This window comes from Carcharodon carcharias, chromosome 20 (genome assembly GCF_017639515.1).
Source record: "Carcharodon carcharias isolate sCarCar2 chromosome 20, sCarCar2.pri, whole genome shotgun sequence".
NCBI classification, from domain to species: domain Eukaryota; kingdom Metazoa; phylum Chordata; class Chondrichthyes; order Lamniformes; family Lamnidae; genus Carcharodon; species Carcharodon carcharias.
In genome coordinates, this window is record NC_054486.1 from 3892342 (window position 1) to 3920166 (window position 27825).

At 45.4% G+C, this 27825-nt stretch overlaps 1 protein-coding gene across 1 annotated transcript in view; it reads left to right on the plus strand.

Moving 5' to 3' along the window:
- prkd1 (protein kinase D1) overlaps nucleotides 1–27825 on the plus strand; it is a 746050-nt gene that overhangs the window by 396096 nt on the left and 322129 nt on the right. The window contains exon 3 of the mRNA XM_041215333.1: nucleotides 7252–7383. Within this exon, the coding sequence (XP_041071267.1) occupies nucleotides 7252–7383 (132 nt within the window). The remainder of the gene's footprint in view (nucleotides 1–7251; nucleotides 7384–27825) is intronic.

The window sequence follows — 27825 nt, forward strand, 5'->3', positions numbered from 1 at the left end:
TGGTACACACACTGCTGCTACTGTGTGTTGGTGGTAGAGGGAGTGAATGTTTGTGGATGTGGTGCCAATCAAGTGGGCTGCCTTGTCCTAGATGATGCCCAGCTTCTCCAGTGTTGTAGGAGCTGCACTCATCCAGGCAAGTGGGGAGTATTCCATCACACTCCTGACTTGTGCCTTGTAGATGGTGGACAGGCTTTGAGGAGTCAGGGGATGAGTTACCCGTCGCACAATTCCTAGCCTTTGACCTGTTCTTATAGCCACAGTGTTTATATGGCTGGTCCAGTTCAGTTTCTGATCAATGATAACACTCAGGATGTTGATAGTGCGGGATTTTGTGAGGTTAATGCCATTGAATGTCAAGGGGTGATGGTTGGATTCTCTCTTGTTGGAGATGGTCATTGCCTGACACTTGTGTGGTGCAAATGTTACTTGCCACATGTCAGCCCAAGCCTGGATATTGTCCTTGCTGCATTTGGACATGGGCTGCTTCAGTATCTGAGGAGTCGCGAATGGTGCTGAACATTGTGCAATCATCAGCGAACATCCCCACTTCTGACCTTATGATGGAAGGAAGGTCATTGATGAAGTAGCTGAAGATGGTCAGGCCAAGGACACTATCCTGAGGAACTCCTGCAGTGATGTCCTGGAGCTGAGATGACTGACCTCCAATAACCACAACCATCTCCCTCTGTGCTAGGTATGACTCCAACCAGCAGAGAGTTTTCCCCCTGATTCCCATTGGTTCCAGTTTTGCTAGGGCTCCTTGATGCCACACTCGGTCAAATGCTGCCTTGATGTCAAGGGCAGTCACTCTCACCTCACCTCAGGAGTTCAGCTCTTTTGTCCATGTTTGAACCAAGGTTATAAAGAGGTCAGGAGCTGAGCGGCCCTGGCGGAACCCAAACTGAGTGTTAGTAAGTGGGTTATTGCTAAGCAAGTGCCACTTGATAGCACTGTTGATGACTCCTTCCATTACTTTACTGATGATGGAGAGTAGATTGATGGGGAGGTAATTGGCCGGGTTGCATTTGTCCTGCTTTTTATATACAGGACTTACCTGAGCAATTTTCCACATAGCCGGGTAGATGCCAGTGTTGTAGCTGTACTGGAGCAGCTTGGCTAGGGATGCAGCAAGTTCTGGAGCACAGGCCTTCAGTACTATTGCTGGAATATTGTCAGGGCCCATAGCCTTTGCAGTATCCAGTGCCTTCAGATGTTTCTTGGTATCACGTGGAGTGAATTGAATGGGCCGAAAACTGGCTTCTGTGATGCTGTGGACCTCCAGAGGAGGCCGAGATGGATCATCCACTCGACACTTCTAGCTGAAGATTGTAGCAAATACTTCAGCCTTATCTTTAGCGCTGATGTGCTGGGCTCCTCCATCATTAAGGATGGGGATATTTGCGGAGCCTCCTCCTCCAGTGAGTTGTTTAATTGTCCACCACCATTCACTACTGGATGTGGCAGGACTGCGGAACTTAGATCAGATCCGTTGGTTGTGGGATTGCTTAGCTCTGTCTATCACTTGCTGCTTATGCTGTTTGGCATGTGAGTAGTCCTGTGTTATAGCTTCACCAGGTTGACACCTCATTATTAGGTATGCCTGGTGCTGCTCCTGGCATGCCCTCTTGCACTCTTCATTGAATCAGGGTTGATCCCCTGGCTTGATGGTAATGGTAGAGTGGGGGATATGTTGGGCCACGAGGTTGCAGATTGTGTTCGACTGCAATCCTGCTGCTGCTGATGGCCCACAGCACCTCATGGATGCCCTGTCTTGAGTTACTAGGTCCGTTTGAAATCTACCCCATTTAGCATGGTGGCAGTGCGACACAACACGATGGAGAGTATCCCACCATTGCCTTTTGGTTAAGATGTTAAACCAAGATGTGAGCTGCCTATTCAGGTGGATGTAAAGGAACCCATGGCATTATTCAAAGAGGAGCAGGAAACGCTCCCAAAATACAGCCCAATAATTATCCTTCAGCCGACAGCACCAGAAGAGGTTATTTATTTTATTTTTCTCAATGCTCATGGTTGGCATGTTTATGTACGTTACAACAGTCACTACAATTTTAAAGTAACGATTGTAAAGTGCTTTGGGACATCCTGCCAATTGGAAAAGTCTAATATAAATACAAGTTATTCTTTTCCTCCTTTAAAATAGTTTTTTTTATAGACTTCATAGACAATTATATTTGGAAGGGAATACTGGTGTCCTAAGCTTGTGCTGTCAAAAATTATTTTTCTAGGTAGCCTATTACTGTTGGAGACCCTTGCTGTGCACAACTTGGTGCTGGGTTTCCTTCAGTTTACTTAATTAACGATACTTCAAAAGCACTTCATCGGCTGCAAAGCAGCTTGTGGCACTCTGAGGTGACAAAAGACCCTATACAAAGAGAAGTCCTTTTATACCAAAAGGAAAAGTTAGTATTTGTCACACTTTGGGCTGGATCAGCAGCTTGATCCTAATATTGTGATAAATATGCAGAGATCACCCTCATTTTCCCTGGCCACATCATTTTAAAATAGACAAGCACATGGAGTATGTGTGGAAATATGTTGTTTGCTTTGCCTAAATCATATCCACTTATTTCAATTATTCAGCTGTTTATTAAACCACAAGTTTCAATCAAAACCATTGACTTAGCTGTATCTTTAAAAGCGAATACTCGATGGATGCACTGGAAGGCCCAAGGAAGGGAACCAGTCCTTTCTTTCCCAGTCAGGCCTATATGTCCAAAGTGGTTGACTTGCAACTGCCCTCTGAAGTGACCCTAGAAAATCACTTAGTTTAATCAGACCACTAAAAACTGGAATTGTTCCTGATGGCCCATCATCACCTTCTCAGAGCAACTCGGACAGGGCAGCAAATAGACTCATTGACATTTACAGCACAGAAGGAGGCCATTCAGCCCATCGTGTCCGTGCCGGTCAACAAAGATCTGACTACACGAATCCCATTTTCCAGCACTTGGCCCATAGCCCTGGAGGCTATAGCAATGCAAGTGAATATCTAAATACTTCTTAAATGTTACGAGAGTTTCTGACTCAACTACCCTTTCATTCAGTGAGTTCCAGACTCCCACCCCCTCTGGGTGAAAACATTTCTCCTCAACTCCCCTCTTAGCCTTCTACTTCTTACCTTAAATCTATGCCCCCTGGTTATTGACCCCTCTTCTAATTGAAAAAGTACCTTCCTATCCACCCTATCTATACCCCTCATAATCTTATACACCTCTATCAGGTCCCCTCTCAACCCTCGTTGCTCCAAGGAAAACAACCCCAGCCTATCCAATCTTTCCTCATATCTCAGACTCTCCAGCCCAGGCAGCATCCTGGTAAATCTCCTCTGCACCCTCTCCAGTGCAATCACATCCTTCCTATAATGTGGTGACCAGAACTGCACTCAGTACTCCATTTGTGGCTTAACCAGTGTTTTATACAGTTCCAGCATAACCTCCCTGCTGTTACATTCAATGCCTCGGCTAATAAAGGCAAGTATCCTATATACCTTAACCACCATATCTACCTGCCCTGCTACCTTCAGGGATCTGTACATATGCACACCAAGGTCCTTCTGATCTTCAGTACTTTCCAGGGTCCTACCATTCCATAGTGTAATCCCTTTCCCTGTTAGCCCTCCCCAAGTGCATTACCACACACTTTTCTGGTTGAATTCCATTTGTCACTGCTCTGCCCACCTGACCAGTCCATTGATATCCTCCTGCAAATGCCAGATTCTCTAGTGACTCAATAACTTGGGATTGAATTATGGAAAAATAAAAGCAAAAATTCCATGGTGTCACTGTGTAGCTTATGGGAGTCCATGACATAACAACCTACACAATCCTGACATTAAGTATTCACTGAAAGGATGTTATTTTTCAATATGTACATCTGATATTTGCCATGGAAAGATACAAAGGAAGTTTTAGACCTTAATTGCTTGATGTTACCAATCTCAATAAGCACACTATAATTTTCCAAATATTCTTATTATTACTGGGTTTGTCTTTTTAACAGATGTAGCAGAATGCATGCTAAATGCTATTGGGCATTATCATATCATAGTGCTAAAATGTAGCAGTTCTGCTAGTGACATTGGGGCCACTTGAGATACTTTAGGAGGAAACCCAACTATGATTATATTGCAAATTCCGGTGGTGAGGCTAGTTCAATGTTATGGGGGAGGGGTGGTTGGAGGTCGGGAGTGCAGGGGGGGCGGGTGTATGGGTTTGTGGGGGTCTGGTAGGTACCCACTCCGTTCTGGGGCATGCACTGTGCAGACTGAGTGGGTTGTGGGAACAGCTCCTTGTTGCTCCTCAATATCTATTACCATTACATTACTGGGTCTTGGGGGCTGATAGATGGCGCAAACCCTCCTCTTCCTCCAGGCATCCATTAGGCCTTTGGGTGATAAAACTGGTGGGACTTTCAGTGGAGCCAGGCTCTCTCCAGCCACATCCCCTTTGACAGGGCAATGAGGAAAGGGTGAGACTGAAGCAGCACCTACTCTCTCCATTCGACAATCCCAGAGCAGTGAAAGGAGATGGTTCCATTGCAGCTTCCAACCCCTCTAGAAGCTGAATTTACAACCCAGAAAGGAGGGAATTTCTCACCTGGTTTTATTTTTTTTTTAGCACAGTACTGATTAGACATATTTACGTGAATATTTAAATACTTTCCTGGCCCATTTTTTTTCCCCAATAATATAACTGTCATTATGCTAAAGAGCAACAGAGGAAGATTTGGGTACTGGGCATTAAAATGGCTATATTGCTGACTAAGATTGAATCTCTGGAAGGGGAGGAATGCTGCTCCTGATGTTATTGTTTGTTCCTGTGAGGTTTTTAAGTGCTGTTTGAACAGCAGAATGTGGAAGTGACAGCAGGGGAGGGGGATGGGGAATGCCACCTAAAGTGCGACATAATGTTAATCTGCAGCAGTACAGACCCTTTGTCCATTACTCCCTCTGCCGCCACAAATTTGGGGGAGGTTGAGAAAATTAACATTTCTCACTGCTGTTCTCGAACTTCTAAATAACATCATTGTGCTCTGTACTCGCAACACAACAGGATTAAAACCTTGCCCTGGAATTTTGTGCTATTATTGTTGGCTAACCAAGATAGAACAAAGTAATGTTTCGAAATTGCTGTAGCCTTTTACTGTTATAAAGAAGAGCCCTGTGCCAGAAGTATTTGTTCTCTTTTTCATGTGTCTTTCAGCTCCTTCCTAGCCTCTTTGTTCAAATGTCTACAAGCCATAATTCGAATAAATTGGCCCACATTAAACGCCCCCTTTCCTTTGCAAAATAAAGCATTTTATAATTCATTGTGTCAGGAAAAACTATTACCTAAGGGAATGTGTCCTAAAGAACTCAATAGCGTTCATCCTACAAAAGGTGAGTAAAATTCAACCCACTAGCACAAATCCCCCAGTCATTTCACACTTCTCCAGTATTGACAAAAACAGTTAAATCAATCGATTTTCAACACCCACTAAATGATATTGAATTAAACCCACCGTTCTGCCTGAAAGGTCAGTATTTTGGTTATTTTTTTATCATATGTCATCAAAAGACCTTTGGCAGCATTTTGCAGTGTCTATATTTTTACCTTTCATTTTTGGAAGCTGTAATAATTTACTGGGAGGTGGAGCCCTTTTTAAGTGTCAATAAGAGGAAACTATGTGTGTCTTTGGTAGGAGGCACAGTACTTTGTTTGAGAATGTGGTTGTTTCTCTTTGTCCTGTGCTGCAGAAAAACCTTTCAGAATCACCGTATTGCTCAAGTCCTGCCAAGGTGAACTATAAATAACCATATGCCAGACCTTAATATCAGTTCTTGTATATGTCATAATTACTAGTGGATATTCTGTACCATTACACAGGATCAGGGATTTTTGCTTCTCCTCTCACCAGTGCCCAGTTGGATGAGAGTCCTGCACAGGCTGCATCACAGAAGCAGAAAACACTGAGCCAGGAGTCAGCTTTAAGTGAAACAGGTTTAGAAGCAGGGTCAGGGGATAGGCGCATCAGACGGTCCAGGCATATTCTGTCCCCATTTCAAAATTGGACATTCTGTTCTTATTTCATTTTTTTAAATCTTAAGCTATTATTTATAGTTACATACCAAAATGTAAGGGTCCCCTTAACAATCAATGCCAGGACCACCAGCAAGTCCCCCACCGTTAACAAACGGGGGTCACTAATGACCAGAAACCCAATTGATTCAGCTATGTATACTCCATGGCTACTGGAGCAGGTTAGAGGCCAGATATTCTGTGGTAAGTGGCTCATCTCCTGACTCCCAAAGCCTTTCCATCACTTATCCTATCAGGTACTGAACACTTGCCTGGATGAAAGCAATTGTGACAACATTCCGGAAGCTCAACACCACACAGAACAAAGCGATCTGCATTCTCAGCGCTCCACCTATCACCTTAAACATTCACTCCCTCCATCCCTGGCTGTGTGTGTGGCTGCAGCCAGTAGTTTCTACCATATGCACCACAGTCAGTCACCAAGCTTCTTTGAAGCACCTCCCCATCCAGAAGGACCAGGGCAGCAGGCACAAGGGAACACCAGCATGTTCCTCCAAGTCATTCACCATCCTGACTATGACATACATCACTCTCCTTTTTCTCATGTCACCACATAAAATCCCTTTTAATTCATGTTTTGACTAATTTTGTGTCCATTAAAGAAAAATGTGCCAATCAAACTTGCCTAAAAGTTAAAAGAAAAAAAAAAATCACTCATTTTAGTTCTGATGCATCTCCTAACATTTCTCTGATATTGGCAGCACTGAATGCATCAGGCAACCCTAAATGGAGAATAACAGAGGAGCAGCATAAATATTATTTTAAAATATAATTTCTTCTTTTTAACTGTGCCCACAAGAACATTTCTGTATCTTTTTCCATTTCTCAGTTTCTTCTTTTACAATTTGGAGCATTTGAACAACAACAATCCAGAATTTGTACTAAATTCCATCAACTCCTATTATGACAGGGATAGTAATTCAAACTAATAATTTTATAAATACTCCCATTTAGTAAAACTGCGTTGGTTAATTTAGAAAAATGCTTTCACTTCTTATACATTTCTTGACATCACGCCCCACTATGGTGGATAGAGGAAACAGTTATGAAGCCTTTGTAAAGCAAACTCTGTTGACAAGTTAATGTATTGTATAAAACAGCAATTCATTTTGCATGGCTCCTAAATTCTTCCTCTGTTTGTCATGTGCAGCTGCTGCCACACTTGAAGATTTCCAGATTCGACCACACGCCTTGTTTGTCCATTCCTACAGAGCCCCTGCTTTCTGTGATCACTGTGGGGAGATGCTGTGGGGATTAGTGAGACAGGGTCTGAAATGCGAAGGTAAGCTCTACTTTGTTAAGATATCCAGTGCCAAACAAAACAGATATAGCCAGTACCAAGTACTTTTCCAGTTACCTGCTGCTGTAGAAGGCTCCAGGCACATAATAAAAGCTTTCCCCATTTAAGACAGAGATGGGGAGGAATTTCTTCTCTCAAAGGGCTGGTCGTTGGTTGTTTTCCGGACTGGAAGAAGGTTTGTAATGGAGTTCCCCGAGGATCAGTGCTGGCGACCCTTGCTTTTCTTGATATATATTCGTGACCTAGACCTGGGTGTCCAGGGCACAATTTCAAAATTTGAAAATGATACAAAACTTGAAAGTATTGTGAACCTGATAGCGTAGAACTTCAAAAGGACATAGACAGGTTGGTGGAATGCGCAGATGAAATTCAAAGCACAGAAGTGTGAAATGATTCATTTTGGCAGGAAGGGTGCGGGAGACAATATAAAATAAAGGGTATGATTCTAAAGAGGGTGCAGGAGCAGAGGGGCTTGGGGGTATATGTACATAAATCATTGAAGGTGGCAGGACAGGGTGAGAGAGAAGTTAATAAAGCACACAGCATCCAGGGTTTTGTTAACAGGGGCACAGAGTACAAGGGCATGGAAGTGATGTTAAACCTGTATATAATATTGGTTTAGAGTATTGTGTTGAGTTCTGACATGACACTTTAGAAAGGGTGTTGCATTAGAGTGTACAAAAGATTCATGAGAATGGTTCCAGGGATGAGGACCCTCATTTACATAGATTGGAGAAGCTGAGATTATTCTGCAAGAAGAAGAGAAGATTCAGAGGAGATTCAGTACAGGTGTTCAAAGTCATGAGGGGTCTGGACAGAATAGATAGGGAGAAAATGTTCCCTATTGGTGGAAGGATTGAGAACCAGAAGGACACAGATTTAAAGTAATTGGCAAAAGAAGCAATGGCGACATGAGGAAAAACCTTTTCAGGAAGTGAGTGTTTACGATCTAGAATGCACTGCCTGAGCGTGTGGCACAGTCATGATTAATTGAGGCTTTCAAAAGGAATTGGATCATTGTCTGAAGAGGAAACATTTGCAGGGTCACAAGGGAAAGGCAGAGGAGTGGCACCTGGTGCATTGCTCTGTCAGAGAGCCAGCATAGACACAATGGGCCAAATGGCCTCTTTCTGTACTGTAACCATTCTATGGTTGAAATGGCTCTGGCTGATGAAAATAAAGTCTGGTTTTGACACTTGGAACAATCTAACCATCCACTTCCAAACATTTATTAACAGGCTCTCTGCTTTGAAATTGAAATGAGCCAGGGGGTAAGTCTATTGTTTGGGCAGCGCTGGCCATTATCAATGTTTGACTGACTTTCAGGTGCCAATGGGTATCATCACAGTAGGTGTTCCATTAGTTTAAGAATGAAAGACAGTTTCAAGAAGTTGTAATAACAGATTGTGCCTTTGATGGAGTTTCTGGTTTGTTCACACAAGCTAATAGAGTTACAAATATTGCAAGGCTTTTTTTGCCACAAGATGGAGTGAACTTTTTTCTCATAGTATCAATGATCTGGAGGCTTTTATCAGATGATACAAGGTTCATTTTTTTCCCCAAGGAATGTAAAATATTTTCCATTGATAATGTATGGAACCTGAGGACAGTACTTAGTGCATAATGGCTCCAGACGATGCACGTGGAGCCTACAAGGGGCCTGGGTGATGAGGGGGCACGGGGCAGCATCAGGAAGCTTGGGGTGGTGAGAGAGGTGAGGCGTGAGTTTCAGAGGGCCTTTAAACACTGTTAGGAGTTTGGATACTGTGGTGGGGAATCCAGGTGGGCCTTGTAGCTGGCCCTCCTCATGCACTGGCTCATAGCTCACAAAACTGCACTGACTGCAAACCTGATCCCAACGTGAAATAACAAAAATAACATGTGAAGTCACCCATGGGCCTAGTGAGCAGTTTGCAAGGCACAACAATGCGCAGGTCGGGTTTTTCCGAGCCCAGAGGAAAGTTAATCTCCAAATCTGTACACAGTACTCAAGATGCAGTCTCACCAATATCTCGTACAGTTCTAGCAAGGCTTCCCTCTTTTTATACTCCATCCCCCTTTCAGTGAAGGCCAAATCTCATTTGTCTTCCCAATTACTTACTGTATCTGCATGCTGACTTTTTTGGGATTCTTATCTATGTTATCCTTACTTGCTATGTCATGTTGTTGAGTTTATTTCCGTTGAATTTATTTTTGTGACCCGTTGATACACTGGTCTTCCATTATAAGAAGAACTTAGATCAACAATTTATCATCACACATCATTACTGAATCCAGGTCTGATAGCATCTGCAGAGAGAAACTCAGTTGCTGTATCCCTCTCTGCTGATGCTGTCAGACCTGCTGAGTTTTTCCAGCTATTTTTGTTTTTATTTTTGTTTTTGTTTCAGATTTCCAGCATCCGCAGTATTTTGTTTTTATCATGACTGAATCCATTGTTTGTTTTATTTGTTCTTTCTTGGGATATGGGATGTGGGTGTCACTGGCATGACCAGCATTTGTTGTCCATCCCACAATGTTCGGCACCATTCGTGACTCCTCAGATACTGAAACAGTCCATGTCCATGTGCAGCAGGACCTGGACAATATTCAGGCTTGGGCTGACACATGGCAAGTAACATTCACACCACACAAATGTCAGGCAATGACCATCTCCAACAAGAGTGAATCTAACCATCGCCACTTGATGTTCAATGGCATTACTATCACTGAAGCCCCCACTAACAACATCCTGGGGACTTACCATTGACCAGAAACTGAACTGGACTAGCCATATACATACTGTGGCTACAAGAGCAGGTCAGAGGCTAGGAATCATCCAACGAGTAACTCACCTCCTGACTCCCCAAAGCCTGTCCACCATCTACAAGGCACAAGTCAGGAGTGTGATGGAATACTCCCCACTTGCCTGGATGGGTGCAGCTCCAACAACGCTCAAGAAGCTTGACACCATCCAGGACAAATAACCCCAAAAATATTCATTCCCTCCACCACTGACGCACAGTAGCAGCAGTGTATACCACCTGCAAGATGCACTGCAGAAAGTCACCAAGGCTCCTTAGACAGCACCTTCCAAACCCATGACTGCTACCATCTAGAAGGACAAGGGCAGCAGACACATGGGAACACCACCACCTGGAAATTCCCCTCCAAGGCACTCACCATCCTGACTTGGAAATATATCAACGTTCCTTCACTGTTGCTGGGTCAAATTCCTGGAGCTCCCTCCGTAACAGCACTGTGGGTGTACCTACTCCACATGGACTTCAGTGGTTCTGGAAGGTAGCTCACCACCACCTTCTCAAGGGCAACTAGAGATGGGAAATAAATGCTGGCCCAGCCAGCGAAGCCCACATCCGATAAAATGAATTTTTAAAAATATTGCCCTTGAGTTGAGTGGCTTGCAAGGCCACTTCAGAAGGCAGTTAAAAGTCAGGAGTGTGGAGTCACATGTGGGCCAGACCAGGCATGGACAGCAGATTTCCTTCCCTCAAGGACATTCGTGAACAAGATGGGTTTTTACAACAATTGATGATATTTGTCATGGTCACTATTACTGAGGTTAGCCTTATATTCCAGATTTTATTCATTGAATTTAAATTCCACCAGCTGCTGTGCTGGGATTTGACCCATGTCCCAGAACATTGGCCTCTGGATTACTAGTCCAGGGACATTACAACAACACCACCATCCCCCTAATTGATTGATCGATTCACTGTGATTTTTTGGTAAATTTTTGTCTACCATTTTTCATCAAAAACTGTAAAGTTAAATAAAACTTTCAACAGAATAACGCTATCAGTTACATATTTACCCATTGACAATGTAATTTGTGTCTTTTAAAACTTCTGTTAAAGTTTTGAACAAAAGTCTTGGCCTGGCCCAAAAACATGGGCATAGACTTCATTTTATTGCCAGGCGGTGACTATTGATGGAGATTACATTCTGCCGTTTAAACATGAACATTGTGTACAATTTACCAGGATAACGTCTAATTAGCTCCAACAGGGTACAATGCTTCATTTCACTATGGTATATGATTGTTTTTCAATTTTTCCCCCCCCCCCCCCAAGTAGAGGACAGGTTTCAAAAGCTTTATTTGGGTAGTTTATAAAGTATTTCTTTAAACGAGGTTGTGGTGGTGCATGAAGGAGGACAGTGCTCCACTTCAAACATAACAGCCTGCAACGATTATGCAGCCGATTCACCTTTTAACTAAAATAAATCTCTAACATGTGGAATAAACATACCAAATAGGGCAGGAGTAGACAAGTTTGTCTATTTAGCTTCCCATTTGGCATAGTAACACTGGTACATTGCATCATTTCTCCCTGTGGACAGAAGGACACTTTCAGAAGGACCCTGGGAATATGGGGCGTAGATTGGGAGAGGAACACTGGGAACAGGGATGAGGCAGATGGTGGTCAGGGGCTTGGGCAGGAGGAGTGGTGGGGGTGGGAGGAGGTGACTGGAGAATGGAGTGAATGTGGGCCCAGCCTGCAGAGCCCAGAACAGCAGCTCCCCTGATGAGTAGGAGCTATGCTGAGGAAGGAACAGCCAGAAAATGAGTGAGTAGTCTTCACATGAGATAATCCCAGTGAGATAATGGTGATATATATTTGTCACACAGCTTTCAGACGTAATGTTAGTCCGTATGCTCAGCTGCACTGGATATACATCAAGTGGATGAATAATCTAAAAATTGTGGCCTATCTAAAGTAATCCCACCCCTTCTTCACTGGGCTGGATCAGGCAGCAGTACTGAGGAGTGATGATTTAAGGCAGTGATATTGGGCTGAGGGAATGTTACTCATATGCTGGACCACAGAGAGAATACAGACACACTGGGTAGCAAGACATATTTACATGTTTTATTCACATAGGGACACAGTTTAAGCACTAAAGTACCATACTAGACTATGCTGGTCATGGATCAGTCTATAATAAGTTGGGAAGAGTGTCCTACAGCAGCAGAGCGGTGAAGCAGTTCAGGAAGAGTGTGCCACAGTCAGCATTGCTGTGAAGCAGGAGTGTCCCCAAGTCAGCATCGCAGTGGTGAAGCAGTCTGGGAAGAGCATGCTGCAGTCAGCATTGCGGTGAAGCAGTCTGGGAAGAGCATGCTGCAGTCAGCATTGCGGTGAAGCAGTCTGGGAAGAGCATGCCGCAGTTAGCATTGTGGTGAAGCAGTCTGGGAAGAGCGTGCCGCAGTTAGCATTGTGGTGAAGCTGTCTGGGAAGAGTGTGCCGCAGTTAGCATTGCGGTGCAGCAGTCTTGGAGGAGTATCGTGCAGTCAGCATCATGGTGAAGCAGTCTGGGAAGAGTGTGCCGCAGTCAGCATTGTGGTGAAGCAGTCTGGGAAGAGTGTCCTGCAGTCAGCATCGCAGAGAAGCAGTCTGGGAAGAGTGTTCTGCAGTCAGCATCGCAGTGAAGCAGTCTGGGAAGAGCATGCCGCAGTTAGCATTGCGGTGAAGCAGTCTGGGAAGAGTGTGCCGCAGTCAGCATTGCAGTGATTAAGCAGTCTGAGAAGAGCATGCCGCAGTCAGCATTGTGGTGAAGCAGTCTGGGAAGAGCATGCCGCAGTCAGCATTGCGGTGAAGCAGTCTGGGAAGAGTGTCCCGCAGTCAGCATCGCAGTGGTTAAGCAGTCTGAGAAGAGCATGCCTCAGTTAGCATTGTGGTAAAGCAGTCTGGGAAGAGTGTGCCGCAGTTAGCATTGTGGTGAAGCTGTCTGGGAAGAGCGTGCCGCAGTTAACATTGCGGTGACGCAGTCTGGGAAGAGTGCGCTGCAGTCAGCATTGCGGTGAAGCAGTCTGGGAAGAGTGCACCGCAGTCAGTATTGCGGTGAAGCAGTCTGGGAAGAGTGCACCGCAGTCAGCATTGTGGTGAAGCAGTCTGGGAAGAGTGTCCTGCAGTCAGCATCGCAAAGAAGCAGTCTGGGAAGAGTGTTCTGCAGTCTGCATCGCAGTGAAGCAGTCTGAGAAGAGCGTGCCGCAGTTAGCATTGTGGTGAAGCAGTCTGGGAAGAGTGTGCCGCAGTCAGCATTGCGGTGAAGCAGTCTGGGAAGAGCGTGCCGCACTCAGCATTGCGGTGAAGCAGTCTGGGAAGAGCATGCCGCAGTCAGCATTGCGGTGAAGCAGTCTGGGAAGAGTGTCCCGCAGGCAGCGTCGCAGTGGTTAAGCAGTCTGGGAAGAGCATGCCGCAGTTAGCATTGTGGTGAAGCAGTCTGGGAAGAGCATGCCGCAGTTAGCATTGTGGTGAAGCAGTCTGGGAAGAATGTCCTGCAGTCAGAATCGCAGTGAAGCAGTCTGAGAAGAGTGTCCCGCAAATAGCTTCGCAGTGAAGCAGTCTGGGAACAGTGTGCCGCAGTCAGCATTGCAGTGAAGCATTCTGGGAAGAGTGTGCCGTAGTCAGCTTTGCAGTGAAGCAGTCTGGGAAGAGTGTGCCATAGTCAGCATTGCAGTGAAGCAGTCTGGGAAGAGTGTGCTGTGATCAGCATTGCAGTGAAGCAGTCTGGGAAGAGTGTCCCGCAATCAGCATCACAGTGAAGCACTCTGGGAAGAGTGTCCTGCAGTCAGCATCACGGTGAAGCAGTCCAGGAAGAGTGTCCTGCAATCAACATCACATTGAAGCAGTCCGGGAAGAGTGTGCCGTAGTCAGCATCACGGTGAAGCAGTCTGGGAAGAGTGTGCCGCAATCAGCATCGCAATGAAGCAGTATGGGAAGTGTGCCCCGAAGTCAGCATCATGGTGAAGCAGTCTGGGAAGAGCACCCAGCAGTCAGCATCGCGGTGAAGCAGTCCGGGAACAGTGTCCTGCAGTCAGTATCGCGGGGAAGCAGTCCAGGAAGAGTGTCCCGCAGTCAGCATTGCGATGAGGCAGTCTGGGAAGAGCACCCCGCAGTTAGCATCGCGGTGAAGCAGTTCGGGAAGAGTATGCCACAATCAGCAACATGGTGAAGCAGTCACTTCAAAAAATGACAATAGCACAAAGGTAAGAGCTGATTGGTGAGTAGTGAGTAAGTTTTTTTCTTCAGTTTATAATAGATTAAGCGAAGTAAAGGTAAGGGTTCTAGTTTTTATTTAAAGTACATAAATAATTTATTTTTTTTACAGGGCAGCTCAGTCCCATGTTATGTACCGCCTGCAACATGTGGGAAGCCCTAGATGCTCCTTGCGCTCTGACTGACCACGTGTGCAGGAACTGCCACCAGCTGCAGCTACTTGGGCTCTGGGTTTCGGAGTTTGAGTGGCAGCTGGAGGTTCTGATGTGCATCTGTGAGGCTGAGAGTTTCATGGATAGCAAGTGTTTAGACGTGGTCACCCCACAGCTTATGGAAGTGAAGACAGAGGGGGAATGAGTGACCTTCAGTCAGAAGAAAGGTGTCAGGCAGGTAGTCAGGAAATTCCCAGGGTGCATCTCGCTCGAGAGCCTTTTTTTCTGTTTTGGAAACCGATGAGAGTGACGGCTCCTCTGGGGAGTGCAGCCACGCTCATGGCACTGTGAGTGGCTCAGCTGCATGGTGGGGGGGGGGTGCAAGAGGGGGACTAAAAAGAGGAGAAGAGCAATAGTGGTAGAAGACTCAATAGTAAGGGGAACGTTTCTGTGGCCGTAGACGTGACTCCAGGATGATATGTTGTCTTCCTGGTGCCAGGGTCAAGGATGTCACTGGCTGCAGGGCATTCTAAAGGGGGAGGGCAAACAGACAGAGATTGTGGGACATATTGGTACCAACAACGTAGGTAGAAAGAGGGATGAGGTCCTACAAGCAGAATTTAGGGAGCTAGGAAACAGATTAAAAAACAGGATCTCAAAAGTAGCAATCTCTGGATTACTTCCAGTGCCACGCGTTAGTGATTATAGAAATATGAGGTTAGTCCAGATGAATGTGTGGCTTGAGAGATGGTACAGGAGGGAGGGCTTTAGATTTCTGGGACATTGGGACCATTTCTGGTGATGCTGGGACCTGTACAAGGCAGAGGGTTTGCACCTGAACCGGAATGGGACCATCATCCTTGTGGGAAGGTTTGTTAGTGCTGTTGGGGAGGGTTTAAACTTGGCAGGTGGATGGGATCCTGAGAGACAGGGAAGGAGGTAAAAGAGGAGGGGGTATCACAATATTGATCAAGGAATCAATTACAGCTGGAAGGAGGGATGACATCTTAGAAAGCTCCTCAAATGAAGCCACATGGGTAGAACTGAAAAACAAAACAGGAGCAATCACATTGCTGGGAGTGTACTATAGGCCTCCAAACAGTCAGAGAGAAATAGGAGAGCAGATATGTAGGAAGATTTCAAAGAAGTGTAAATATAATAGGGTAGTAATAGTGGGGGATTTCAACTTCCCCAACATTAACTGGGTTAGTCACAGTGTGATATGTTTAGAGGTAGTGGAATTCTTAAAATGTATCCAGGAGAGCTTTTTAAACCAGTATGTAGAAGGCCCTACAAGAGAGGGTGTGACCCTGGACTTAATTTTAGGGAACGAAGCTGGGCAAGTGGTAGAGGTATCAGTGGGGGGAGCACTTTGCAGATAGTGATCATAACTCCATTAGATTCAAGGTTGTCATGGAAAAGGACAAGGATGGGCCAGAAATCAGAGTTCTAAATTGGGGGAAGGCCGATTTTAATAAGATCAGATATGATTTGGCCAGAGCGGGCTGGAAGCAGCTACTTTTAGGTAGATCTGCATTAGAGCAGTGGGACTCATTCAAGAAGGAAATAGGGAGAGTACAGGGCCAACATATTTCAGTAAAGACAAAGGGTGGGACCAACAAATCCAGGGAACCCTGGATGTCGAGGGATATACAGGATTGGATAAAGAGAAAAAGGGAGGCTTATGGCAGATACCGAGGGCTCAAAACAGCAGAAGCCCTAGATGAGTATAGAATGTTTTAAAAAGGAAATTAGGAGAGCAAAAATTCAAGGCTATGGGCCAAGTGTTGGTAAATGGGATTAGGTAGGTAGGTCAGGTGTTACTCATGTGTCAGTGCAGACTCGATGGGCCGAAGGGCCTCTTCTGCACTCTGTGATGCTGTGAAAAAGAGGGTTTGAAAAAACATTGGCAGGTAAAATAAAGGAAAATCCAAAATTACTTTACAAGTACGTTAAGAGTAAGAGGATAACTCGGGAAAGAGTAGGGCCCATAAAGGACCATAATGGTAATTTGTGTGTGGAGCCGGAAGACGGAGGTAGGTTCTAAATGAATACTTGGTGTCGGTGTTCACAAGTGAGAGGGACGATGTGGGTGTGGAAATCAGGCAGAAGGACTGTGATATATTTAAAGAAATTAGCAGTGAAAGGGAGGAGGTTCTAAGTGGTCTGGCAAGCTTAAAAGTAGATAAATCTCTGGGCCTGGCTGAAATGTATCCCAGGCTGTTGAGTGAGGCAAGGGAGGAGATAGCAGGGGCGCTGGCAATAATGTTCAATACTTCTCTGGCCACAGGAGAGGTGCCAGAGGACTGGAGAACAGCCAGTGTGGTACCATTATTCAAGAAGGGAGAAAGGATAAACCAGGGAACTACAGGCCAGTCAGTCTAACCTCAGTGGTGAGGAAACTATTGGAAACAATTCTGAGGGACAGAATTAATCTACACTTGGAGAGGCAGGGATTAATCAACACTTGGAGAGGCAGGGATTAATCAAGGACAGTCAGCATGGTTTTGTTAAGGGGAGGTCATGTCTGACCAATTTGATTGAATTTTTTGAAGAGGTGACCAGGTGTGTAGATGAGGGCAATGACGTGGTCTACTTGGGCTTCAGCACGGCTTTTGATAAGGTCCCGCATGAGAGACTGATAGCAAAGGTAAGAGCCCATGGGATCCAAGGCAATTTGGTAAATTGGATCTAGAATTGGCTGAGTGGCAGGAAGTAGAGGGTAATGGTCAAGGGGTGTTTTTGTGACTGGATGCCTGTGTTCAGTGGGGTTCCACAGGTATTGGTGTTGGGTCCCTTGCTGTTTGTGGTCTAGATAAATGATTTAGACTTGAATGTAGGTGGGTTGATCAGTAAGTTCGTGGATGACATGAAAAGTGGTGGGGTGGTAAACAGTGAGGAGAATAGCCTTAGATTACAGGAGGATATAGATGGGCTGGTCAGATGGGCTGATCAGTGGCAAATGGAATTTAATCTGGATAAGTATGAGGTGATGCACTTGGGAAGGACAAACAAGGCACGAGAACACACGATGAATGGTAGGACCCTGGGAAGTACCGAGGGTCAGAGGGACCTTGGTGTGCATGTCCACCGGTCCGTTAAGGTAGCGGGACAGGGAGATAAGGTGATTAAGAGGGCATATGGGATATTTGCCTTTATTAGCCGAGGCATAGAATATAAGAGCAGGAAGGTTATGCTGGAACTGTATAAAACGCTGGTTATGCCACAGCTAGAGTATTGCGTGTAGTTCTGGAATCCGCATTATAGGAAGGATGTGATTGCACTAGAGAGAGAGCAGAGGAGATTTACCAGGTTGTTGCCTGGACTGGAGAGTTTTAGTTATGAGGCAAGATTGGATAGACTGGATTTATTTTACCTGGAGCAGAGGAGATTGAGGGGGGACATGACTGAGGTGTATAAAATTATGAGGGGCCTAGATAGGGTAGACAGGAAGGAACTTTTCCCCTTGGTGGAGGGACCAATAACCAGGGGGTATAGATTTAAGGTAAGGGGCAGGAGGTTTAGAGGGGATGTGAGGAAGAATTTTTTCACCCAGAGGGTGGTGGGAATCTGGAACTCACTGCCTGAAAGGGTGGTAGAGGCAGAAACTCTCATAACATTTAAGAAGTATTTGGATGTGCACTTGCAATGCCATGGCATACAAGGCTATGGGCCTAGTGCTGGAGAAAGGGGTTAGAATAGTTAGGTACTTGTTTCACTGGCGCAGACTCGATGGGCCAAAGGTCCTTTTTCTGTGCTGTAGACCTCTATGACTCTATAACGAGTACCTTTAAAATTCCTCTGGATTACTTGCTTTTGACTACAATTTAACCAGTGCTTCTAACTAGGTACAATAATACTCCATAAAATATCCTCTGATTTAAATTGCAATCGGCTATCACAGTCCAGTTCTTTAACTTCCAGTTATGAAGGTGTATGTTTCCAGATTGGTGTATGTTTCCAGATAGGTTACTTGCTAATTTCAAGATAACTTTTATGCAGTGAAGTATTGGAAATAGCTGCATAATAGTCTTTCTCAGAGTTCACAGAGTGAAAAGTCTTATGTTTTCAACTAACAAATTTCACAAAGGTCTGAGCATTGTGTGCCTTTCATTCTGGTTGTGTATCTGATATCTATCCATATGGAGATTCCTTATTTCCAGAATCAGTTCTATTCCCAAAAGGAGCTAATTACCTTTCACAATAATAGCCTCATTCCTCAGTTGGCGTGTTCTCCAGGAAGTTCAACACTATGTTCGGGGTATGACAAGTTTATTTTAGAGCAAATTCTCAACCTTCTTTTTGATTAAGAATAAATTATGTTAAGTTTGCAACATGATTCACCTGTAAGTTATTAAAGCAATACATATTTGTACAAGGCATGAAGTATTACTTTCCTTTAACAATTAGGTAGTTTGGATTTAATTGCAACTAGTTGTGTCTATCACGCCTGCTAAATACTGATTCAGTTTATTTGAAGAAAACTAGGATCATTGCTTTGTTTTATCAGTATTTGATGAAACGCTCAGGGCCTAACATTGGTGAAAGAGTGAAAACAAAGCGCTAAGTGAGTGTGTGTTGGGCTAATGAGACACACCTGTTTGGAAATCGCGTTTTAACCTGCCATTTTGGTACAAAACAGTGATTGTCAGGATTTAAATTTACCTGGAGGCACTAAAACTTTAAATTAGAAGCAATTTTTGTGGAGTAGTTAATGTGACATTCACACACCACTTTTCATTTTACGCTTTTCACTCATTCACAGGATGTGGATGTCGCTGGCTGGGCCAACATTTATTGCCCATCCCTCGTTGCCCTTGAAAAGGTGGTGGTGAGCTGCCTTCTTGAACCGCTGCAGTCCATGTGGTGTATAGGTGCACCCACAGTGCTGTTAGGGAGGGAGTTCCAGGATTTTGACCCAGTGGCAGTGAAGGTACGGTGATATATTTCCACATCAGGATGGTATGTAATTTGGACGGGAATTTCCAGGTGGTGGTGTTCCCATCTATCTGCTGCCCTTGTCCTTCTAGATGGTAGTGGTTGTGGGTTTGGAAGGTATTGTCTGAGGAGAATTGGTGAATTCCTGCAGTGCATCTCGTAGATGGTACACACTGCTGCCACTGTGCATTGGTGGTGGAGGGAGTGAACATTTGTGGATGGGGTGCCAATCAAGTGGTCTGCTTTGTCCTGGATGGTGTCAAGCTTCTTGAGTGTTGTGAGAGATGCACTCATCCAGGCAAGTGGGGAGTATTCCATCACACTCCTGACTTGTGCCTTGAAGATGATGGACAGGCTTTGGAAAGTCAGGACGTGAGTTACTTGCAGCAGAATTCCTAGCCTGGTCTTGTAGCCACAGTATTTGTATGGCTAGTCTAGTTCAGCTTCTGGTAAATGGTAACCCCAAGGATGTTGATGGTGGAGGATTCAGTGATCATAATGCCATTGAACGTCAAGGGGTGATGGTTAGAGTTTCTCTTGTTGGAGATGGTCATTGCCTGGCACTTGTGTGGTGCGAATGTTACTTGCCACTTGTCAGCCCAAGCCTGGATATTGTCCAGGTCTTGCTGCATTTGGACATGGGCTGCTTCAGTTTCTGAGGAGTCGCGAATGGTGCTGAACATTGTGCAATCATCAGTGAACATCCCCACTCCTGACCTTATGATGGAAGGAAAGTCATTGATGAAACAGCTGAAGATGGTTGGGCCGAGGACATTACCCTGAGGAACTCCTGCAGTGATGTCCTGGAGTTGAGATGACTGCCCTCCAACAACCACAGCCATCTTCCTTTGTGCTAGGTATGGCTCCAACCAGCGGAGAGTTTTCCCCCTGATTCACATTGACTCCAGTTTTGTTAGTGCTCCTTGATGTCACACTCAGTCAAGTGTGGTCTTGATGTCAAGGGCAGTAACTCTAACCTCACCTTGGAAGTTCAGCTTGTTTGTCCATGTTTGAACCAAGGCTGTAATGTGATCAGGAGCTGAGTGGCCCTGGCGGAACCCAAACAGAGTGTCAGTGTGCAGGTTATCGCTAAGCAAGTGCCTCTCAGTAGCACTGTTGATGACTTCGCCCATCAATTTACTGACTGATGGGGCTGTAATTGGCCAGTTGGATTTGACCTGTTTTTTGTGTACAGGACATACCTGGGCAATTTTCCACATAGCCAGGTAGATGCCAGTGTTGTAGCTGTACTGGAACAGCTTGGCTAGGGGTACAAGATCTGGAGCACAAGTCTTCAGTACTATTGCCGGAATGTTGTCAGGGCCCATAGCGTTTGTAGCATCTGGTACCTTCAACAGTTTCTTGATATCATGTGGAGTGAATCGAATTGGCTGAAGACTGGCATCTGTGATGTTGGGGACCTCTGGAGGAGGCCGAGATGGATCATCCACTCAGCACTTCTGGCTGAAGATTGTGACAAATGCTTCAGCCTTATCTTTTGCACTGATGTGCTGGGTTCCTCCATCACTGAGGATGGGGATATTTGTGGAGCCTCCTCCTCCAGCGAGTTGTTTAATTGTCCACCACCATTCACGACTGGATGTGTGCAGAGCTTAGGTCTGATCCGTTGGTTCATGGGATGTGGATGTCGCTGGCTGGGCCAGCATTCATTGCCCATCCCTAGTTGCCCTTGAGAAGGTGGTGATGAGCTGCCTTCTTGAACCGCTGCAGTCCATGTGGTGTAGGTACACCCACAGTGCTGTCAGGGAGAGAGTTCCAGGATTTTGACCCAGCGACAGTAAAGGAACGGCGATATATTTCCAAGTCAGGATGGTGAGTGACTTGGAGGGGAACTTGCAGGTGGTGATGTTCCCATCTATCTGCTGCCCTTGTCCTTCTAGCTGGTAGTGGCTGTAGGTTTGGAAGGAAGGAAAAACCAGTTGAAAATGTACAAATCCCAGAAAATATCAGTAAAACTGGCACCAGTGATTCTAGAGTTCCATTTTAAGGTATACAGGACCAGTTCGGACAAGTTCTACTGGTACCCTTCATTTCTGAGTTTTATTAGTTTTGGATGCTGATGAAGGAGCCTTCGTGAGCTGCTGCAGTGCCACTTGTAGATGATGCAGCAGGTCTGACAGCGACTGTGGAGAGAAAGACAGAGTTAACGTTTCCTGTCTGTATGACTCTTCCTTAGAACTAAAGAGAAGTAAAAATGTGGTGACATTGTTACGGTTTAATGGGGGTGGGGCAGGTAGAGCTGGATAGAAGGCCAGTGATAGGTGGAGGCAAAGGAGAGATTGCAAAAGATGTCATAAACAAAAGGTCGAAGGGGTGTTGATGGTGGTGATACTGGCTAAGATGCTAATGGTAACATTAAGAGTAGAAAGCAGAATGAGCAAGTGACAGATAGCTCTAGTGGGGGTGGGGGGAGGGGACGGTGTGGGAAATAAGATCGAAATAGGCTTAAAAGTGGGGATAAAACAATGTATGGAAGTAAGTTTAAAAATTAATAATAGAAATAGGTGGGAAAAAATATATAAAAAGTAAAAAATAAGTATTGAAAAAGGGGGATCAAAGGTGTGTGAGCATGGAGGAAAGAGTTCATGATCTGTTGAACTCAATGTTAAGCCCGGAAGGCTGTAAACTGCCTAGTCGGAAGATGAGGTGCTGTTCCTCCAGTTTGCGTTGAGCTTCACTGGAACAATGCAGCAGGCCAAGGACAGACATGTGGGCAAGAGAGCAGGGTGGAGTGTTGAAATGGCAAGCGAAACCAAAACTCTAGTGCCCAGTTTAAAACATGTTTTACATCCACCAACTAAAATTTCAGCACTCCAAAAACTTCCCTTGACCCTTTAATCTCACCCAGAGATGGTGCCTCTACCATCGTTAACATTTTCAATTTGCTGGATTTTGCTGATCTTCGAGGTTTTTTCTTTTCGCTCCTGAAATGTAAAGTCCTTGCTATGACACTGCTTTAAAATGACCCATCTTCTTCCAAAAATGGCACTGTAGTTTTGGTGGGACAGTCCCCACATTCATGCTGCCTTTTCCCATCACGTCGATAACACTTGGTGATGACAGTTGCTGCACCCTCTTTCTGCTGCCTCTGCTTCTGTGCAGTCATGTTTTTACTCTGAAACTTAACAAGCTCCACTCAGTCAGTGGTCCTTTGCAAATGAGTCTCCCTGTCAAAGTACTGAATGATTCTGTTTCCTAACCTCAGCTTGCCTGGTGAACTGAGTGGCATTGGTTTGTGTTGAAGTAATCCCTCAACTGCAAAAGGTCCAACAAGTTTTCATCTAAGACACCAACAATAGTTCTATCTCAAATGAATTTTTCCTTTAACTTGCCGTACTAGCCAATTGGTGTAATAGACACTTTCCCGGTTGCTAAGTGCACCTAGTGAAAGTCACCCACTCAACTTTGGTATTTTTCCTGAATCTGAAGTAGGCATCGAATGCTTTCATTACCTTTACATACGCAGCAGCTTTCCCATTAATCCCTTGTCAGACGAGGATGTCATCTGCACAACTACCCATTGTGTACGGAAGTGTACTGACCTGCTCCTTTCTTCCCCAAGGTGATGTAAACTCTCTCACTTACATATTCACATCAACCCTTTACGCTACAGATGTTAGTAAGGTGGATTTTTCAAGGTCGACAGAGCTGGCTTTGCAGTTGTTGTTTCCAGTGCCTAGGTCCATGCCGGGTTGTCCATCTGGTTTCTTTCCTATTTTTAGAGTTTGTAGCAGTTTGATACAACTGAGTGGTTTGTGGGGCCATTTCAGAATCATGTTGCTGTGGGTCTGGAATCACATGTAGACCAGACCAGGTAAGGACAGCAGATTTCCTTCCCTTAGTGAACCAGATGGGCTTTTACAAGTTTTCATTGTCACCATTACTGAGGCTAACTTTTAATTCCAGATTCACTCATTTAATTTAAATTCCACCGGTAGCCATGGTGGGATTTGAACCCATGCCCCTCACCCCCGCCCCCAGGGCATTAGCCTGGGCTGCTAGATTGCTAGTCCAGTGATATTACCACTCTGCCACTGCCTTGCACTTGCTGATACGCAACAGAATGTTTCCGGATGGTTCAGGAACAAGGTAGAGAGTGCACATGTTCTCTGATGGAGTACTGGAGGTCCTGGTAGAGGAGCTCCAGAGGAGGAGGATGCCCTTTACTTGCAGTGGGGAAGAAGCTCACCTTGCCTTCCTACCCCCGTGTCCAGCGGTTGGTGCTGCTCTGCCTGCCCCCCTCTCCTCCCAGTCCTCCGGCAGGCCAAGGGGATCCCTAGCAAGATGTCAATGACCAAGCACTTATTCTCCCTTGGTGACCCCTGTGAGGTGTGCAGTCGGGTTGAGTAGCACAGCACTCCTTTTTTCCTGAGAGAATGTTAACTGGTGAAGTCGTAGCAAAGTGCCCCAGAATGTCTCTTGGTGTGTTTCAAATGCTCTCCTCAAACCTTAAGCAGAAAATGAATGGTGAGCGAAGAATCCCCCACAACAGGGATATTAATTGAAGCACTAGTCACCAAAATGCTATGAAACCTTGTAATGAGTGCTAACAGGAAATGTAATTGGCAATCAAACCCTTAGTGTTCCTCCAGCTAGCTGTTCCCAGGGCACATTTCCGACTCCTATAAACAAGATGGCGTTTAGCGCTAAAAGCTGGGCTAAGTCAACATGGCAGATCAAGACCCCATATTGAACACCTCCAGAGGCTCATTAGCCTCTCAAATATCCAGGCCAATTTGCCCTCTGACCTTCTAAACTTGATTGTTTGACTAAAATTGTAGATGACTTGAGCAAATGTTGACAGGAACCTGATGGGAATGCGAACACTGAATCACCGACACATTCTAAAGTATTGGTCAGGAACCTCTTTGACAAAGAAACCTCTCTCACATTTACCCAATAATTACAACCAAGAATTGAGTTCAGGCAGTGGTACCCGTGGCCCATCCTTCAACCAAGTGTCTATAGCTACCTATGACATACATGCAGAGAACCTTGATTGTTTAAAGAGAAGTTCAAAAAATGAGTCATAATGCTACCCGCAGTGTCATGGGTAGTGTGTGTTGTAGGGTTGGGGTGGTGGGGGGGTGCTGTTGTGGGATAATGAGCATGACTTTTAGTGACCTGGAAAACAAGAAATAGGAGGAATGTGGAGGCACCACTGAATTTAACAGCAGGGTCGAATTGGAGAGGCTGTTGGGTGGGAAGGCCTGTGGAAGAAGGCCACAATGGGAACTAGAGAGGAGTGAGGGAGGGAGAGATTGGTGGATCATGGAGAGGTTGCCAGGGGCAAAGTGATCACTGTCGGGAAAGAGAAGACGGGTCGACATTGGGGGAAGGGGCTGATGTTTGGATTGAGGCACACTGACAATTGGATAGCAGGGGTATAGAGATCAGACACCCAGTTTTGCCAGGACATTCCCAGTTTTTCATCAAATATCTCTGCGTCCTGACAACTTGCTCAAAAAATATCAAATAATCCAGTTTGCAGCTTTTCACTCTTTACATGAACCATATCAGACATCTCCATCAGCACACAGCATCAGCATCTCTTCATTTTCTCTCCCCTCCGCGTTCCCTCACACTCCTTACTGTTGGAAAACCCAACAACACCCCTTTTTGCTGCACCTTGCCAATCAGAATGCTGGCTGCTCACCAACCATTAAGCAACAGCACCAGGAACGCTCCCACATGGACAGAAATCCTCCTCACTGGCATTCAGAGCCTGGGCTGAGGGGAAAAAAAAATCCCCCAAAATGGACAGGTTCTCAATGGGATAGCTTTTTGCTGCTAGTTCCAGGGAGTCAGATGGCGGAGTTCTGGAGAGGTGAGTATTAAATCCTTACCTCGGGGATTCGCGGCCTAGTTCCAGGGAGCAGAGTCGGAGGGCGGAGTTCCAGAGGGGTGAGTATAAAAACCTGACCTCGGGGATTCACGGATCTCGGGTCTTAAAAAAAAATTAAAAGTGGCGTCACGGTAAATCTGGGACCTGATTGTCTGGTAGATAATCTACACTGAATCTGAAACTAAAACATTGTTAAACTAATTAAACCAAATAAATTAACAGAAGCAGGGGATTACTGTTCTTAGAATTTAGCATTTATAGTAGAAATCTAGCCCTAGGGAGTGTATAATTAATAAGGAGTCAATAAGCAGTTATTAGATTTAAATTAATTTATTAAATAGTTCTAGAAATGGCAGTTGCTGGGGTGAAGTGCTTCACCTGTGGGATGTGGGAAATCTGGGACACTTCAAGTGTCCTGGACAACTACATCTGCAGGAAGTGTCCCCAATTGCAGCTCCTCACAGACCCACATGGATCGGTTGGAGCAGCAGTTGGATGCACTTAGGAGCATTCAGGTGGCAGAAAGCGTCATTGACAGGAGTTTTGGAGACGTGGTCACACCCAAGGTACAGACAGATAGAGGGGTGACCGTTAGAAGGGGCAGGCAGTCAGTGCAGAAATCCCCTGTGGCTGTCCCCCTCTCTAACAGGTAAACCGTTCTGGATACTGTTGGGGGAGATGGCCTATCAGGGGAAAACAACAGCAGTAGCCAGAGCAGTTGCACCACGGCTGTCTCTGTCGTTCAGCAGGGGGCGGGGTCAAAGCACAAAAGAGCAATTGTCATAGGGGACTCCATAGTCAGGGGCTCAGATTGGCGCTTCTGTGGTCGTGAAAGAGACACCAGGATGGTATGTTGCCTCCCTGGTGCCAGGGTCCAGGATGTCTCTGATCGGGTATGGAACATTCTGAAGGGGGAGGGAGAACAGCCAGAGGTCGTGGTACACTTTGGTACTAACGACACAGGCAGGAAGAGTGACGAGGTCCTGCAGCGGGATTTCAAGGAGTTAGGCAGAAAGTTAAAAAACAGGACCTCTAGGGTTGTAATCTCAGGATTACTCCCTGTGCCATGTGCCAGTGAGGCTAGAAATAGGAAGATAGTGCAGCTAAACACGTGGCTGAACAGATGGTGTAGGAGGGAGGGTTTCCGATATCTGGATCAGTGGGATCTCTTCCAGGGAGGTGGGACCTGTAGAAGAAGGACGGGTTGCATCTAAGCTGAAGGGGCACCAATATCCTGGCTGCGAAGTTTGCTAGTGTCACTCGGGAGGGTTTAAACTAGTATGGCAAGGGGGGTGGGAACCAGAGCAATAGGTCAGCAGGTGAAATAAAGGACTGGGAACTAGTGAATATGGTCAGTAGGACTAAGAGGAAGGGCAGGCAGGGAGCAATTACTGAACACAGTGGGACTGGGGGTCTGAAATGCATTTGTTTCAATGCGAGAAGTATAACAGGCAAGGCAGATGAGCTTAGAGCTTCGATTAGTACTTGGGACTATGATGTTATTGTTATTAGAGAGACTTGGTTGAAGGATGGACAGGAATGGCAGATAAACGTTGCAGGATTTAGGTGTTTCAGGCAGGATAGGGAGGGATGTAGAAGAGGTGGGGGAGTGGCACTGCTGGTTAAGGGGAATATCACAGCTGTACGACAGGAGGACACCTGGGTGGGCTCATGCAGCGAGGCAATATGGGTAGAGCTCCGGAATAGGAAGGGTGCAGTCACAATGTTGGGTGTTTACTATAGGCCTCCCAATTGCCAGCAGGAGATTGAGGAACAGTTATGTAGGCAGATTTTGGAAAGATGTAAAAGCAATAGGGTTGTTGTGGTGGGTGATTTTAACTTGCTCTATATTGACTGGGAATCACTTAGTGCTAGGGGTTTGGATGGTGCAGAATTTGTAAGGTGCATCCAGGAGGGCTTCCTGAGACAATATGTAGATGATCCAACTAGGGAAGGGGCAATACTGGACCTGGTATTAGGGAATGAACCCAGCCAGGTGGTCGAAGTTTCAGTAGGGGAGCATTTGGGGAAAAGTGACCATAATTCAGTAAGTTTCAGGGTACTGGTGCATAAGGATAACAGGAGTCCTCAGGTTAAGGTGCTTAATTGGGGGAAGGCTAATTATAACAATAGTAGTCAGGAACTGAGGAATCTAGACTGGAGGCGAATGTTTGAGGGCAAATCAACATCTGACATGTGGGGGGGTTTCAAACGTCAGTTGATAAGAATTCAGGACCAGCATGTTCCTGCTAGGATGAAGGATAAGTATGGCAAGTTTCAGGAACCTTGGATAACGAAAAATATTGTGAGATTAGTCAAAAAGAAAAGGGAAGCATTCGTAAGGGCTAGAAGGCTGGGAACAGATGAAGCCTGTGGAGAATATAAAGAAAGTAGGAAGAAACTTAAGCAAGGAGTCAGGAGGGCTAAAAGGGGTCATGAAAAGTCACTGGCAACCAGGATTAATGAAAAT